Source organism: Podarcis muralis, chromosome 2, assembly GCF_964188315.1.
Source record: "Podarcis muralis chromosome 2, rPodMur119.hap1.1, whole genome shotgun sequence".
In the NCBI taxonomy this organism is placed as follows: domain Eukaryota; kingdom Metazoa; phylum Chordata; class Lepidosauria; order Squamata; family Lacertidae; genus Podarcis; species Podarcis muralis.
In genome coordinates, this window is record NC_135656.1 from 13,397,276 (window position 1) to 13,413,215 (window position 15,940).

At 46.9% G+C, this 15,940-nt stretch overlaps 1 protein-coding gene and 1 long non-coding RNA gene across 2 annotated transcripts; both read left to right on the forward strand.

The window, feature by feature from the left end:
• Positions 1-778: 778 nt before the first annotated feature.
• Positions 779-7,108, forward strand: LOC144326873 (uncharacterized). Its single transcript, XM_077923885.1, has 2 exons — positions 779-996; positions 5,794-7,108. The coding sequence occupies exon 2, from the start codon at positions 5,795-5,797 to the stop codon at positions 6,986-6,988; it is 1,194 nt and encodes a 397-aa protein (XP_077780011.1). The 5' UTR covers positions 779-996; position 5,794; the 3' UTR covers positions 6,989-7,108.
• A 2,505-nt stretch (positions 7,109-9,613) lies between these two features.
• On the forward strand, positions 9,614-12,042 carry LOC114586431 (uncharacterized). Its single transcript, XR_003704122.2, has 2 exons — positions 9,614-10,248; positions 11,334-12,042. It is a non-coding gene; the product is annotated as an uncharacterized LOC114586431 (long non-coding RNA).
• Positions 12,043-15,940: the final 3,898 nt, after the last annotated feature.

Here is a 15,940-nt window from a genome sequence, read left to right on the forward strand (position 1 = left end):
AGGCGAGGTGGAAAAAAGGGGGGAAAGTCTATTCCCACCCCCTCGCCAGACTCCCTGCTCGGCTCGGCTCACTACCCAGGCGGCCAGTGGAGAGAGTCTTGAGCCGCTTAATTCCCAGCAAGGAATTAGCAGGCTCGCTCCACCTCCTCCTCCTCCCGACTTTGCTGCTGCTGCTGCGCGGCTTTTTTCCTCTACCGACGGCACGCTGTGCCTTGGAGAGGTTCCCGCTTCCTCGAGGGGGGCCGGCCAAACGCGCCCCCCAAAATGTTGCGCCCGGTGCGGCCGGCACCCCTGGCACCCCCCACGCTACGCCACTGGTCCCTGCTCCTGCCAACCTAGCAGTTCCAAACCACGTCAAAGTGCAAGTAGATAAATAGGTACCGCTCCGGCGGGACGGTAAATGGCGCTTCTGTGCGCTGCTCTGGTTTCGCCAGAAGCGGCTTAGTCTTGCTGGCCACAAGACCTGGAAAAAATCCTGGCTGCCCTGGAGAAATTCTTCTATGCAAAAGGCAGCCAGTTGGTTCCACCAATCAGAAAAGCATTTATCAGTAAAGTCCTCCCGATGTTACTGTATGGGGTTGAAATCTGGGGGTGGAATTTAAAAACACTACAACGGCTCGAGATCCTACAAAACTTTTTGCACGAAAGTCACTGGGTCTCCCCAAGGGCTCGGTTGCTGCACAGTTAAGAACAGAACTGGGCCTCCCCTCCATTGTTGCGAGAGCCCACATTAGAATTATTAGTTTTTATTGTAAATTAATTAAAGCCCCAGGTTCCCTACTAGCCAGACAAGCCTTTTTAACTTGTTCTTATAGCAACAAATGGTCCAAGGCCATGGAGACTATTACTGCACGCTACTCCCTCCCAGATCTTGACACGCTGTCATCTTGGGACCAACATAAAATCCGGGCCTGGATTCTTACAAGAGACGAGGCCATGGACCGGGCACAGTCCACCTCAGCTCGCCTCTCCACGTGGCTCCCTAAAGTGAAAGTGGTAAGATAATAATAATAATAATAATAATAATAATAATAATAATAATAATAATAATTTATTATTTATACCCCGCCCATCTGGCTGAGTTTCCCCAGCCACTCTGGGCGGCTCCCAATCAGTGTTAAAAACAGTACAGCGTTACATATTAAAAACTTCCCTGAACAGGGCTGCCTTAAGATGTCTTCTGAATATCAGGTAATTATTTATCTCTTTGACATCTGATGGGAGGGCGTTCCACAGGGCGGGCGCCACTACCGAGAAGGCCCTCTGTCTGGTTCCCTGTAGCCTCACTTCTCGCAATGAGGGAACCGCCAGAAGGCCCTCGGCGCTGGATCTCAGTGTCCGGGCTGAATGATGGGGGTGGAGACGCTCCTTCAGGTATACAGGACCGAGGCCGTTTAGGGCTTTAAAGGTCAGCACCAACACTTTGAATCGTGCTCGGAAACGTACTGGGAGCCTATGCAGGTCTCTCAGAACCGGTGTTATATGGTCCCGGCGGCCACTCCCAGTCACCAGTCTAGCTGCCGCATTCTGGATTAATTGCAGTTTCCGGGTCACCTTCAAAGGTAGCCCCACGTAGAGCGCGTTGCAGTAGTCCAAGCGTGAGATAACTAGAGCATGCACCACTCTGGCGAGACAGTTCGCGGGCAGGTAGGGTCTTAGCCTGCGTACCAGGTGGAGCTGGTAGACAGCTGCCCTGGACACAGAGTTAACCTGCGCCTCCATGGACAGCTGTGAGTCCAAAATGACTCCCAGGCTACGCACCTGGTCCTTTAGGGGCACAGTTACCCCATTCAAGACCAGGGAATCCCCCACACCAACCCGCTCCCTGTCCCCCAAAAACAGTACTTCTGTCTTTTCAGGATTCAACCTCAGTCTGTTAGCCGCCATCCATCCTCCAACCGCCTCCAGGCACTCACACAGGACCTTCACCGCCTTCACTGGTTCTGATTTAAAGGAGAGGTAGAGCTGGGTGTCATCTGCATACTGATGAACACCCAGTCCAAACCCCCTGATGATCTCTCCCAGCGGCTTCATATAGATATTAAAAAGCATGGGGGAGAGGACAGAACCCTGAGGCACCCCACAAGTGAGAGCCCAGGGGTCTGAACACTCATCCCCCACCACCACTTTCTGGACACGGCCCAGGAGGAAGGAGCGGAACCACTGTATGACAGTGCCCCCAGCTCCCAGCCCCTCTAGACGGTCCAGAAGGATGTTATGGTCGATGGTGTCAAAGGCCGCTGAGAGATCCAGCAGAACTAGGAAACAGCTCTCACCTTTGTCCCTAGCCCGCCGGAGATCATCAACCAGCGCGACCAAGGCAGTTTCAATCCCATGGTGAGACCTGAATCCCGATTGGAAGGGATCAAAATGGTCCGTTTCCTCCAGGCGTGCTTGGAGTTGTTCAGCAACCACCCGCTCAATCACCTTGCCCAAGAATGGCAGATTTGAGACTGGGCGATAGGTGGCCAAATTGGCCGGGTCTAAAGATGTTTTTTTAAGAAGCGGTTTAATGACCGCCTCTTTCAGCGGGTCTGGGAAGGCTCCCTCACAGAGGGAAGCATTCACCACCCCGCAGAGCCCATCGCCCAGCCCTTCCCGGCTCGCTTTTATCAGCCAGGATGGGCAAGGATCAAGGAGACAGGTGGTCGGTTTCACTTTTCCAAGCAGCCTGTCCACATCCTCGGAGGTAACAGACTGGAATTGATCCCATGTAACAGGACCAGACAGAACTCTAGCACTCTCCCGCCCTGGCCCTGCTCCCACGGTGGAGTCTACCTCCTTCTGAATCTGAGCGATTTTATCTGCAAAAAACTTTGCAAAAGCATTGCAGGAGATCTTGGGGTCCCTACCAGGCCCTGGTGGTACAGGTGGTTCCGATAGATTGCGAACCACCTGAAAAAGTCTCCTGCTGCTGTTTTCTGCAGATGCAATGGAGGCGGCGAAGAAGGCCCTCTTCGCCGTCGTCATTGCCACTTGGTAGGCTCGACATTGAGCTCTAACCCGTGTCCGGTCTGATTCAGAATGAGTTTTCCGCCACCGGCGCTCTAGCCGTCTCAACGATTGTTTCATCACCCTCAGCTCCGGGGAAAACCACAGGGCTGTCCGGGCTCCATGCAATCGGAGAGGGCGCTTCGGAGCCAGACAGTCAATAGCCCTGGTTAACTCCGCATTCCAGCGTGCCACCAGGGAATCAGCTGAAAGGCCATCAACTTGGGATAAAGCATCCCCTACCACTCTCTGGAAGCCAATTGGATCCATTAAGTGGCGGGGGCGGACCATCCGAATCGGTCCCACCTCCCTGCAGAGGGGAAGGGTTGCGGAGAAGTCCAGTTGCACCAGGAAGTGATCTGACCATGGCACTTCTTTTGTTTCGCTTTTAGTTAGTGTCAGATCACCAACATCCATAGAGGTGAACACCAAGTCTAAGGCATGTCCATGGCTATGAGCTGGGCCAAACTTGTTCAGGGACAGCCCCATGGAGGCCATGCTTTCCACGAAGTCCCGAGCGGCCCCTTGTAAGGTCGTGTCGGCATGGATGTTAAAATCCCCCAGGACAACCAAGCTAGGTGTCTCCAGGAGCATATCCGCCACGACCTGACGGATATGCTCACTTGCCAACTACTTGATAGACCTGACGGAGCCCAATTTGAGAAGAGCGTTTACCATGGCCCGTTTCCATTCTATACCCACGGCCTTCTTGCAGGGGATTTACACTAAGACCCCTATTACTCAGCGTCTATGCCCATGCACAATGAATGAAGTAGAGGACTTCATACATTTCTTTTTCTACTGCCCTATATATGAGCTAATAAGAACTAAGCTCCTCCTCTTGATCCCGTCCACCATCACATCTAAGGAAGACTGTTTGAAATCGCTTCTTGTGGACGCAAATCCCCAAATTACACGTGGGGTGGCAATCTTTATAGTGCAGGCTTGGAAACTCAGGGCTTCTCTGACTGGGTAGTGTGTTCTAGACCTGGACCTGTTTTAATTCTTTTATAACCTTTTAACCTAATGTGCCGAGCCTATTTTGGGCCAATATATGCTTTTATACAGCTCCATTTTAGACTCCTGGCGTTGGCAACTAAATTTTTACATTATTGTCTTAGGGTAATTTTCAATGTCATCACGCCAGTATTATCGCTTTGAATTTTGTTTGGTTGCTTGTCTCTAGCATTTTTGTCTTATCCTGCTATGGCTGTATGCTAATGCAATAAAGGTTTGATTGATTGACCCGGAAAAATTGTCTGTGGACCAACGTCAGCTCCCTCGGCCAGTAAAGCCAATGAGTGGCGCAACCCCAGAGCCGTGACTGGACTTAACTGTCAGGGGTCCTTTACCTTTTTAAAAGCACTGCACACTGCCATGTGATGTGAAAGTGCTTCATCTTATCAATGGTCACAACTCCTGAAATGAATGGATGGCTCCAATGCTCCATTTGCTGCCTTCCTTCAAACATTAACATTTGTGTATGTTCTAAGATGTTTCAAATAGTCAAAAAGATGACAGCTTTTAATTCCTCTGAATTTGATATCTACTTTAGATTTTTAAAGGCTGGCTCCCAAAGTTATTTCAGGTGAAATAGATGGATTTAGGCCCATTGCTTGGCCGAATGTTAATCACACACACACACACACACTTCAGTGGAAACTGCATGCAGCTGAGCAGCTCACATTCGGAGCATCAACACAGAAAGGAACAGGAAGGAAGCAACACAAATATTTTGACTGAAGTGTCTTAGGAAAGCGATTTTAAATCATGGGCACCTAGGTTCTGAAAATGATGTTGCCCGTATTGGTGTGAGTGATGGGCTCCCATGGCACAAATTTCATGTAATCCCAGTGCAAAGGAAAAGAGCTAAGATCTTCTCCCTTACTATAATGTCCAAACAGGATGGGATGGGGAAGAAGGATAGGTTTGTAAGGAGTCTTCCATAATTTTGCCAAGGCAATTCTTATTGTTCAGGGCCTCATGCTATTAGCCTTTCTTGTATATGGAGATCCTTTATGAAATGCATTCAGGACCATCAAACAAATCTGTACTGAGATACACACATCACCATTTTTACTGCTGGAACTGCTCTGAATCTGACTTCAGGAAGAACGTGTTTTAACTGCACAGTGTCCTGGAATAGACACTCTGCATTGGGAAAGATGGGAACTGAGTTCCCTCCCATTTTCCACTTTCCTGATGTTCCAAATGACCAGTACCTTGGAGTTATGATTTGTGGTGTTGTCAGGATTCTAACTGGCCTGTAACTGACCTGAGAATTCTGCAGAGCAGTTGCTGCTGTGACTGGCCGGCTGCTCAGGCGAACGTCAGCTCAGTGGCCAACAGCTCAGTCTTCTTGAGGCTCAGGGACACCTAGCAAATACCTGCTCTGTTCCTGGCACGCTAGACTCTAGCTGAGGAAGGCATTTCACGTAAGTTTATGGATTAAACATTCCTCACTATGCCATAGCTGAGTTTATGCTCGGTGGAACAGGATAGCTGCAGTAGCAGATAGCAGGACAGCGAAACATGAGCGGCTCCCATCATTCACAACAGGTTGCTGAGGTTCTGGCCATTTTCACAGCAACAGTTCAAGAGTATATTAAATCAGTAGCAGTTTGCTGGAAGAAAGTATGCGTGGATCAGATGTCTATACCTAACCGGGGGGGGGGGGGGGAGAGAACAGGGGAACTCTTTCTTTTGCTGCTTCTTTCTGCGCATGGAAGGATGTCCTTCAATGACTAGACCTGCTTGTTAATTCCCTCTCTCACTGCATGTTGTCTTCTCTTTTGTTTCCAGGATGTCTTCCAAGGTCTCCCCTGCTCCCCTCCTCTCCAAACCCCCCCTGTGGGTGAAAGAAGGCTCCCTGGTAGTCAGGTGGCTGAGATTAGTGTCCTGCTTCCAATTGTGTGCATTCCTGATGGATATTATGGCCTGGATGATGTGCATTGCCTCAATAGCCATTGTCAACTGGCGAGTGTGGCGTGTAGAAAACATACAGGGAATTGGATCTGGAAACATCTGGATCGGAATCTGGAAGGTCTGTTTTTTGAAAGACCCTTCGAACGACGGAAACTATTATTACCATTGTGAAGAGCTCCATGAACAACATCCAAACCTCCCGAGGGAAATTTTTATTGCTCAGGACCTAATGGCCTTAGCTGCCATTATGAATTCAGCGGCCCTTGGAATACAGTCATTTGCCCTCTGCAATGTGTTGGAGGCCAGAAAACATAAGGATTTTCTCTCAACCTTTTTTGGGCTTGGAGCTCTGCTGAACTTACCAGCAGGGATACTCATCCTGATTTCCGTGATATGGAACATGTCTGCTGTCTTACAAAATGGGGGAATTGACTTCCCTGAAACTTTTGAATTGCCTCAAATTCCCAGCGAGCAGCATATTGGACCTTCTATTTATCTAGGCTATATCGCTGCAGGTTTCCAGCTGCTGAGTGCAGCATTTGTTGGGATGGAGAGATGTTGCATCAGGACCACCGCAACAGATACATCTCAAATAGAAACTGTGGTGGTAGTTACCCCAGGAAGTGCGGTGAAAAGCGAGAGTCTTACTACTTGTTCAAAGTGTGGTTCTCTGCTGGACCTGGTAATTCAAGAGAAATCCTCCGCAGTGGAGATGGAGGAAACCCATGCGGAAGATCTTGTCAAATCCTGCGCAGTTGAGATGGAGGAAGGCTGTGCAAGTGATCTTGTCATTCCAGAGGAATCCTGCACAGTTGAGATGGAGGAAAGCTGTGCAAGTGATCTTGTCATTCCAGAGGAATCCTGCATAGTTGAAATGGAGGAAAGCTGTGCAAGTGATCTTGTCATTCCAGAGGAATCCTGCATAGTTGAGATGGAGGAGAGCTGTGCAAGTGATCTTGTCTTTCCAGAGGAATCCTGCGCAGTGGAGATGGAAGAAAGCCATACAGCCAAAGGTTACCTGAAGGACATCAAAGACCACCTGATGTCCCCAAACATACGATTATACATGTGATTCCCTACAACAGGGAGTCGTAAACTATCAGATGCAGATCCACGCAGATCTCTCCATACACGCATAAATCTGCGTGGATCAGGACTTCAGGGATTTTGGGACTTCAGGTGGGCTTTGATGTACTTCAGGTGAGGAGGCCTCTTTTTTGTGATTTTTTTTGTGTGTATTTATTTATTTATTTATTAAAGATTTTGTTGATTTACAAAAGTGTGCAATGTCTCTCTCTCATGTTTTTCCCCCCATGTAACATTTTTACAAATCATTTTCATTTGTTGAGACATTAGGAAGGAACGGGGAAAGAGGTGGAGGGGGGGAAAGATGGGTGGGGTCGGGTGGCCTAGGGTGTGGTTATTCATTTGTAGTTGGCTGTGGTGGTCTTTGTTTTCATGTGTGAGTGGGGTGGGTGGGTGTTTTGGATCAGCAACAAATCTACTTATTCCAAGACCTCCCTTAAAGCAGTAGTGGATCACCATGAAGAAGGCGCCACCACTGAGAAGGCCTCTGCCTGGTTCCCTGTAACTTGGCTGCTCCCAGAGATGGGGGGGGTGTCATATTTTTCCCCTTGATTTCCCCCTCTGAAAACTAGGTGCACCCTATAGAGCGAAAAATACCATAATAATAATTTAGTTAGACCCCGCCCATCCGGCTGGGTTTTCCCCTCTTTTAATTCTAATAGCACATTAAAGTTCTGATATAAAAACGGTTTGTCCTGGAATATCAGTTCTGGGAGGGGGGAAGAGCTAAGTGCCTTCATGCCCTGCCTGGAAGCTTCCTTAATCATCCGTCCGGTTTTTGGGGACATCAGTGCATTGGACTAGAATGGGCTATCGGTCTGTTTGCATGACCCTAAGTAATTGTGAGGTTGGGTAACTTGCGATCTGAACAGCAGTGCCATATCCTAGAAAGTCAAACATCTTTTCTGTTCCTTTGGAATTAAGCTTTCCTTATAATAAGATACATCCTCCCCAAATCGCAGTCTCCCCCTGACCTCATCTGCCACAGTCCACAAAAGTCTGGGTGTCTTTTTCTGTCGACCTTGTGCTTTCCAAACAACTGGCCTCCTCCCAAACCGTAGTGCTTATATACTGGGATAGATCTCGTACACGGAAAACCACAAGAAGAATTCATTTCCGCAGCATCTGTTAACAGCCCCCCCCCCCAAAAAAAATCTCTGAGAATTCCAAAGAGCTCAATATGGTTTCCAGAACCCTGAGAAAGCTGCAGTTCCCAGCACCTTTAACAAACTACAGTTCCCAGGATTCTTGGTGGGGGCGCCTTAAAAGTTCACAGTCCTAAAAATAAAGCTGGTTTAAGCAGGATTATAGGTCCCCAATTAAGGGCTGCTTCAAGCAGGAAGGTAGAGAGGCAGTGCGGCCTAGTGGTTAGGCTGCCAAACTAGGACCGGGGCTCAAATCCCCCACTCGGCTATGAAGCCACATCTAAAAGAGCGTGGAAATAAACAAGACCACGAAATGATACAAGCACACACAGACACCCCCGCTTTGCAGCCTCCTTTGAACAGATGTGAGGAGGCTCGGTGTACCATCCTGCCCAGGGCCGGGCGATGTCTGGTTTTCAACGTCAGCCGATGAGCAGGGCTTAAATTCTGCTCAGTTGGGCGGGATTCCAAGCAAACCCCTTCCTGATTCAGAAGCGGGTTTGTCTGGATCTATCTCCTAAACAGTCCCCCTTTTTTGTTTTAGCAGGGGAATCCAGTCTCATTCAGGCAGGGGGCTGCCTTGAATTTCCTGCTGAAACCCCCAAGTTGTCCAACTCTCTTTTAGCAGAAATCCCATCTTGAGTGAGGAAGGGGGTTTGCATTAGAAGTGGGACGGGCGGGGAGGGGGAATAGTTTCTAGCAGAAGTACCTGCCCAGGTGTTTTGAGGACCTATTAGTAATTGATTGATTGATTTTCTATACATACCTTTTGCAAACATCTTTTTAAAAAAAGAAACACAGTATGCCACACATTTCCTGCAAATTATCCCCCATGACCATTGCAAAGCTCACAATAATAACAGTCATAACAGCGTATTGGACCTTAACTCTGCATAGGAAGGAAACAGGGGTGGGCTGTCTAAAATATTTGTGCCCAGAAAAGGGTGGTGGTGGACAGGAGAGGTTTAGGAGAGAGAGAGTGACCCCTCCCTTCCTCCAGCTTAATCTGCAGCTTACATTTGATGTGAAATGTGCTTTTCTTAAAAAACCAAAAAGCCAGCCACAGGGACAGTCTAAAAGGAACAATATTGGGGGGGGGGGAGTGGGGAGGTAGCTCCATTAGAAGTTCCACACTGGTAAGGAAAATTCCGGGTTGGGAGACTACTCAACAGCCCAGCTTGTCGGGGTACAGGTCCCCCCCCCCCAGTCCATGTGGTCAGTAAAAGAAGGAAATTCCAGCAAGCAAGCAATTTGGAGCAAAACAGCAGTCAGTAGCCTCAGAGCCTTTATTGTTCAACAGGTTCAACAGCAGCCAGTGAACCCAGAGCATGGGGCCACATTGACTTTGAAAACTTTCCCACCATATGTCAGAATACAGTTTGCACAGCATCACCAATACATCCTTGCTACATCACTAACATGTCACAAAAAGGGAGGGTTACACAAGATGAGCAGAGGCAGCTATGGAGAGCACGAGGCTGGAATGTTAGGATGACGAAGGCAAGGAGGAGGATTTCCAAGACCATGAGGATCAAAGACTGAGGGGGAAGTGTCTGGATGATATTGTGGAGCCAGACTGGCAGGATGACAGAGTGGAGAGGCTAAGGGAGACATGGGGAAATGCCGTAGGTGGGAACTTCAGGCAGAAGCACACCAGCGAGGGCAAAGCTGGCTGGGAGTAGGGGAGGATAGCTTGGAGGGGGGAGGCGGGGAGATTGGAAGACAGAGTTCCCAGGATGAAAGGCAGCGGATTAGGGGTGTAGTGGCGTTGGTGAGAACTTGAATTGCTGAGTTTCTCTTTGTGTTTTGAATCTAACCCTATTTTTCAAATCTACTCCTTACCCTTCCTTTCACTAATGGTAACATAGCCAAAATATGCATCACTTTCAATGGTATAAAATGTCTGCTGAAACGTGAACTCTGCACATGCACAGAGGCTATGTCAGCTTAAAAACAAAAAGAGAAAAGGGGGGAGAAAGGAGGTTTGGAGAGAGTGGACTGCAGGGATTGTGTACAATTCGAAACCATTGAGGGAGATCAGCTTTATGTATCCTTTGCTCATTGCCAAGTTCTTTTCTAAGATACCAAGTGCTTTTCACAGGTGGGTTTTTTGTGTGTGTTTTTTACACTTATCCTAAGTTATAAATATTCTGTTTTCATTTACTAATCAGTTTTTCCATGTTGTTTATGAAATGGATCGCGGCACAACCAACATTGTTTGGGGAGTGGTATTTGTTTACCTTTTTTACTTTACTTCTTATTAATTTTGTTATTGTGCCTAGTTCAAGGTACCTGCACCACAACTTTGAATTGTCATTCATTTTTTTCTTGGTATGAATTCGTTTTTCCCTGTTTTGCTATTACATCAAGAAACATTCTTTGATTTTCATTTAGGATGTTTATTGTTAGAATGCCAAAACAGAGAAGCTTCAGGTTACTTAAAGACTGTGTTTTTAAACATTTATTTATCTTTGGTTCCTCGTAGATCAAGTCCCTTTCATTTTGGGAATATGTGTGGCTTTAATAATATTTTTGTATTCTTTGTATTCTTTAATAATAATTCTTTTCAAAATATGATGTCTTTGTGTCAAGTCCGTTTTCATCTGAAAACGCAACTTTAACTGGAAATCTAATTTCTTTATTTTTGTTGTTTGTATTATAACCCTGGTCTTCCTGTACATGCGGAGTAACTAACTGAAGGAAAACAAACAAACTTAGCAGATAATTACAATAATTACCGTATTTTTCGCCCCATAGGACGCACCGGCCCATAGAACGCACCAAGTTTTTTTGGGGGGAAATAAAGGGGGGGGGATTTATTTCCCCCCCCCCCGGCGCTTGTGGGGCTGGAAGCGCTCTCCTCCCCACCGCCCGCCTGCAGACCAGGTCCGGGGACAGCGGGATGGCGCCGTTCCGCCTCCCCGCTGCCCCCCGACCTTGTGGGGCTGGCGCTGCTGCTCTCCTGAAGCCTGGAGAGTGAGAGGGGTTGGTGCACACCGACGCCTCTCGCTCTCCAGGCTTCAGCGAAAGCCTGCATTCGCCCCATAGGACGCACACACATTTCCCCTTCATTTTTGGAGGGGAAAAAGGTGCGTCCTATAGGGTGAAAAATACGGTATGTGGAAATGTGATAATAATGTTAAAATGATTAGCATGCTTAACAGGCTACAATTTTATTATTTGCAGCTAACCAAGATAACTCAAGGAGATTTTTTAGGGAGGGGCTTTTTACCCCTTCCTTCTTTTCTAATTCTGTCTTTTAAGTCCCTAAAAGGCCCTGCCCCCTACAGCATATCACTTCTATAGATGTTGTTGCAGACGCAATGATGGGGAACCCTAAGCCCAACTCCTCCTCACTACGAGACTATTTATTACCTGCAGCAGCAGCAACAACAACAACAAAGACACAGGACCTTGGCCACAACTCTTTCCTTTCAAAGGATAATGACTGAGATGGAGTGGGGCTAACGACGGGGGGAGGAGTTGAATTATAAGGACATTTTTGTCACTTTTGAACCTCAAGACTGTGCTCCAGGATTGACAAGAAGATCACAATTGCCTCAAGATATGCAACTGATGTCTAATTAGTTTGTCGTGTATTACGTGTTATTTATGTAGGAATGTTGGAATATGTTTGACAGTGTGTTATTTCCACGGAAAGGAAAAGAATTTTTATGTGTAATTTTCTGGTTGTTGTTGTTTAATGTATAATGTCTTATTGCTTACACCCCTGTGGAGGATTCTCATGCTTTCTAATGGTTCAGGCTATTGTGTAATCCACTCTTTAGATTTGATCACTGAAAAATATGGTATTTTGTTAGTTGCTCCTTGGGACTTTTTATCAACAAGTGCCTTTGAAATGTTTTAAATAAAAATTGAGGTGTACTTAACAGTATTCCCAGTAGAGGGCAGCAGTACATAACAACTGAAGTTGACACATCCCTGGCCTCATGAGTCCTTCCTATTCATGTAAGTTTTTTATGATGAAGAATATACAAACAAGTACAGTGGTACCTCGGGTTAAGTACTTAATTCATTCCGGAGGTCCGTTCTTAACCTGAAACTATTCTTAACCTGAGGTACCACTTTAACTAATGGGGCCTTCCGCTGCTGCCGATTTCTGTTCTCATCCTGAAGCAAAGTTCTTAACCCAAGGTATTATTTCTGGGTTAGCAGAGTCTGTAACCTGAAGCGTATGGAACCCGAGGTACCACTGTAGAGCCATTTTCAGAAGGATGGATATGCTACTAAAGATTTACTCATAGCCAACAAGAGTTAAGAGTGAATCTCAGGTACTATCAAGGGCGCACCTGAAACATTTTGGAACCTTTTAGAAAGCATTGCACAAACGCTGATTATTAAAGCTTTTTTTTTTTTTTGTCTTCAAAAGCGTACATTGCACCAATGAACCTTCCTCATGCTATGCTTACTGGAGGGTTGAAAGACTGTGAATTAGGCCTAATCTGATGTGTTAAGTTGCATGATACATCACACGTGTTCTCCAATCAGCCCCCCCCCCAATTGAAATACTTGATTTTTTTCCAGTTCTGGGATAGCTGCTTCCAAGGATCAGGCAGGGCTCAAGGACAGGACTGGGTGGTCCAGGCAATGTTTCGTGAACTCCACGGCACTGAGAGCAGCATCAGAGAATCCAAACACAGCCGCATCTCCAGCCTTGTTGCTACGACACTTCTCATGTGTTGGCCAAGAGGGGAAAAACCGATTTATTTATTTATAGGGGTGCCCTTTAAATAGTTGGGAGCACCTAACAGCGCAGATGTTGCTGTGTTCCCAACCCCACCCAGCCCACGTGGCCAATGGTCAGGGTGATGGCAGTTGTAGGAAGGCAACAGGCACAGTCTCTCTGCAGTGCTTGATCGCAACACTAAACTCAGGCACAGCAGCTTGTAGCTTTCAACTGAATATTTGTAGGAGTCATAAGGCAGGACTTTTTTATTTGGGGGAGGCCTTCCCCCATTCCCATGCTGTCACTTGGAAGGTACTGGATGCAAAAGAAGAGAGGTATCATTTGTACGTACTTCTGGAGTCGAGATACCAATTCCTGATCATCTGAAAACCCAAAAGCATGAAGTTAAAAGGCAGAACTGCCAAGACATCGTTCAGAAGCCTCAAGTTCCACACCAGCTTCCTCGTGAGAAACTAAAAGGGCTACATCCATTGGTCCTGTGGCCTCACCTCTGCCTTATTTTCTACTCTGTCCTCAATTCTGTCTCCATGCTTTTATGCCTGTACTAAGCTCCCAGGTGGCTGCATATGGCCTCAATTTGAGAAATCATGATAAGGTATCCATTTGCTAAGAGATGGGAAAGTAGAGCTGTTAGGAGCTACAGCAAGGATCTTCTAAGAATGTATTCATCTTAACCCACTATTATTTCACACATCCAGGGAGAGACAGACCCAGTTTCTAAGCAGGGAAAGAATGAAAATTACCTTTTCCATTGAAATGGCAGAAAACAAATTTAGGCTGTACCAGATATAAAGGGAAATATATATACATAAGGGAAGAGAGAAAACCTGTTTCACACACATTGTTTCAAATGATCAAGGTACCCACTGACACTTTCTTCTTTTTAACCTTGACCGCAGGTAGTGTTTGTCAGCAGTTTAATTGACAGAACCCAAAGGCAGCTGTGGCAGAAAAACAGATCAAACCCTTATAGCAGAAAGCAATGGTTTTGTTTAGCTAGAATCCATTTGGCATTAACGTGCTAAAGTAATGCAAACCGGGCAACATGTCAACAGGCATGGCAGCTAATAACTAAAACTGTGTTGAAGAAGTTGGCTTGAGTTTGGCAGGAGCTGTTGTTCCCTTTCCGTAGAGGTCAGTTCTGGCAAACCTACTGGGGAAGAAAGTCTCTTCCAGGGCCTCCCAGTTTTTTAAGCCTCGGCAGATGGCTTAGTTTCACCATTCTCCATCTACCTACCTAACACATTCCAAGCACCTGCTACAAACCCCATAGCTGCTCATATCAAAACAAGATCATTTGTCCACTTCTTCCCAGAGTTTGCAGGCACACCTGTGTGAACACGATATAACCCAATGGTCAAAACTCGGCAAGGGTTAAAAATCCTTCCTAACCCCTTATACCAGATTTGGGGGATCCAACTTTCCCAGCAACCCCCTCCTTCTGCATCCACAGGGTTCAAAATGGAAGCTGTCGCCTTGTCAACATCAGGGGTGACCACTGCTTCTTGCCCGACTTTTCTTCTTACAATTGCTTAGCTTACAGAGTAAATCTATACTAGCTATTTTTGCTCTCTCCCCATATAATTCCTCTGGGCTGTGGCTCAATGGCCGGACAAGGTTCGTGCAAAAGGACGCAGGTTCTCCAGCATCTCCAGGTAGGGTTGGCAAACACTACTGATATCCTGCATTGCAGGGCGTTGGACTAGGTGACCCTTGGGGTCCCTTCCAACTCTACAATTCTATGATCCTGGAGAGATGCTTTCAGTCAGTGGTGACTACTACACTGGGTAAAATAACCCAGTACTGTCTTACTCAGTTTAAGGCAGCTTCATAGGTTCCTTTGCTTTAAATAGGGCTTCCTTGCTTTTAACAGCAATTACCTGGGGTTGATTGTCGATTAAAATCCAAGTAACATTTCTCCCCACAAACCAAGTTGTCAGCTTATGCTACAAGCTGTCAGTTTATGCTAAGGTAAAGGTAAAGGGGCCCCTGACCATTAGGTCCAGTTGTGACCGACTCTGGGGTTGCGGCGCTCATCTCACTTTATTGACCGAGGGAGCCAGCGTACAGCTTCCAGGTCATGTGGCCAGCATGACTAAGCTGCTTCTGGCGAACCAGAGCAGCGCACGGAAACGCGTTTACCTTCCCGCCGGAGGTATACCTATTTATCTACTTGCACTTTGATGTGCTTTCGAACAGCTAGGTTGGCGGGAGCAGGGACTGAGCAATGGCAGCTCACCCCATTGCGGGGATTTGAACCGCCAACCTTCTGATCGGCAAGTCCTAGGCTCTGTGGTTTAACCCACAGCGCCACCTGTGTCCCAGCGCCACCCGTGTCCCGTGCATACAAAATAGTATGCATGGGTTAAAACTGGATTTGCCGTGATAAAGGGGTACCTCCCGGCCTGCCCACCTCTCACCCCCGTTTAAAATAGCCCTGAATCCCTTACAGTGTCTTGTGGGTTACGGAAGGAAGTGGTGATAAACAAGAGCTGGCTGGCTGTGACATGGCAGCAGTCATGCATTTTTCTACGCCCATGTCGTACCTGAGTATGTTACTAAGGAACCAAGCAGCTTTCTGAGAGGTTAATGCAAAAAAGGAACCAAGCAGCTTCGCAAAGTTTTCATGCAGGGTGCAACACACCTGAGTCGGAAGGAAGCTTGTAAAGGAGTCAGGAAAAAGGCAATTTATTAGTGCAGTCAACACAATTGAACAGCAAAACACAAAATGCGATCAGCAACTTGCGTACTGCCAGGAGACATAACAAACTCTATGGTACGTTTCAGAGCACAAGAGTGACAGCAGGACATCGAGGGGAGGTAAACAAGATGTGTTAGGAGAAAACAGTGAAGTCAGTTTCGCTCAAGATACAGTTATTAGGTTGGATTTAGCAGCTTTTTCAATTCCTGAGCAATAGGGACAGAGTTAGAAATTACTTCCAACCAGCATATTCCCCTTTCTAAACATGTCATTTATCACTGACATGTATACGAGCACAACCCATTCCATCCCTAAAACTGATCTGACTTTTGAAGCACATTCCAGGTGTTTTTAAATCATCACTTACAAAATTGAAGTACGAAG

What these genes read in the sequence shown, in the direction of transcription:
- LOC144326873 (XM_077923885.1), top strand. Translation starts at nt 5,795, where the DNA reads ATGTCTTCCAAGGTCTCCCCTGCTCCCCTCCTCTCCAAACCCCCCCTG.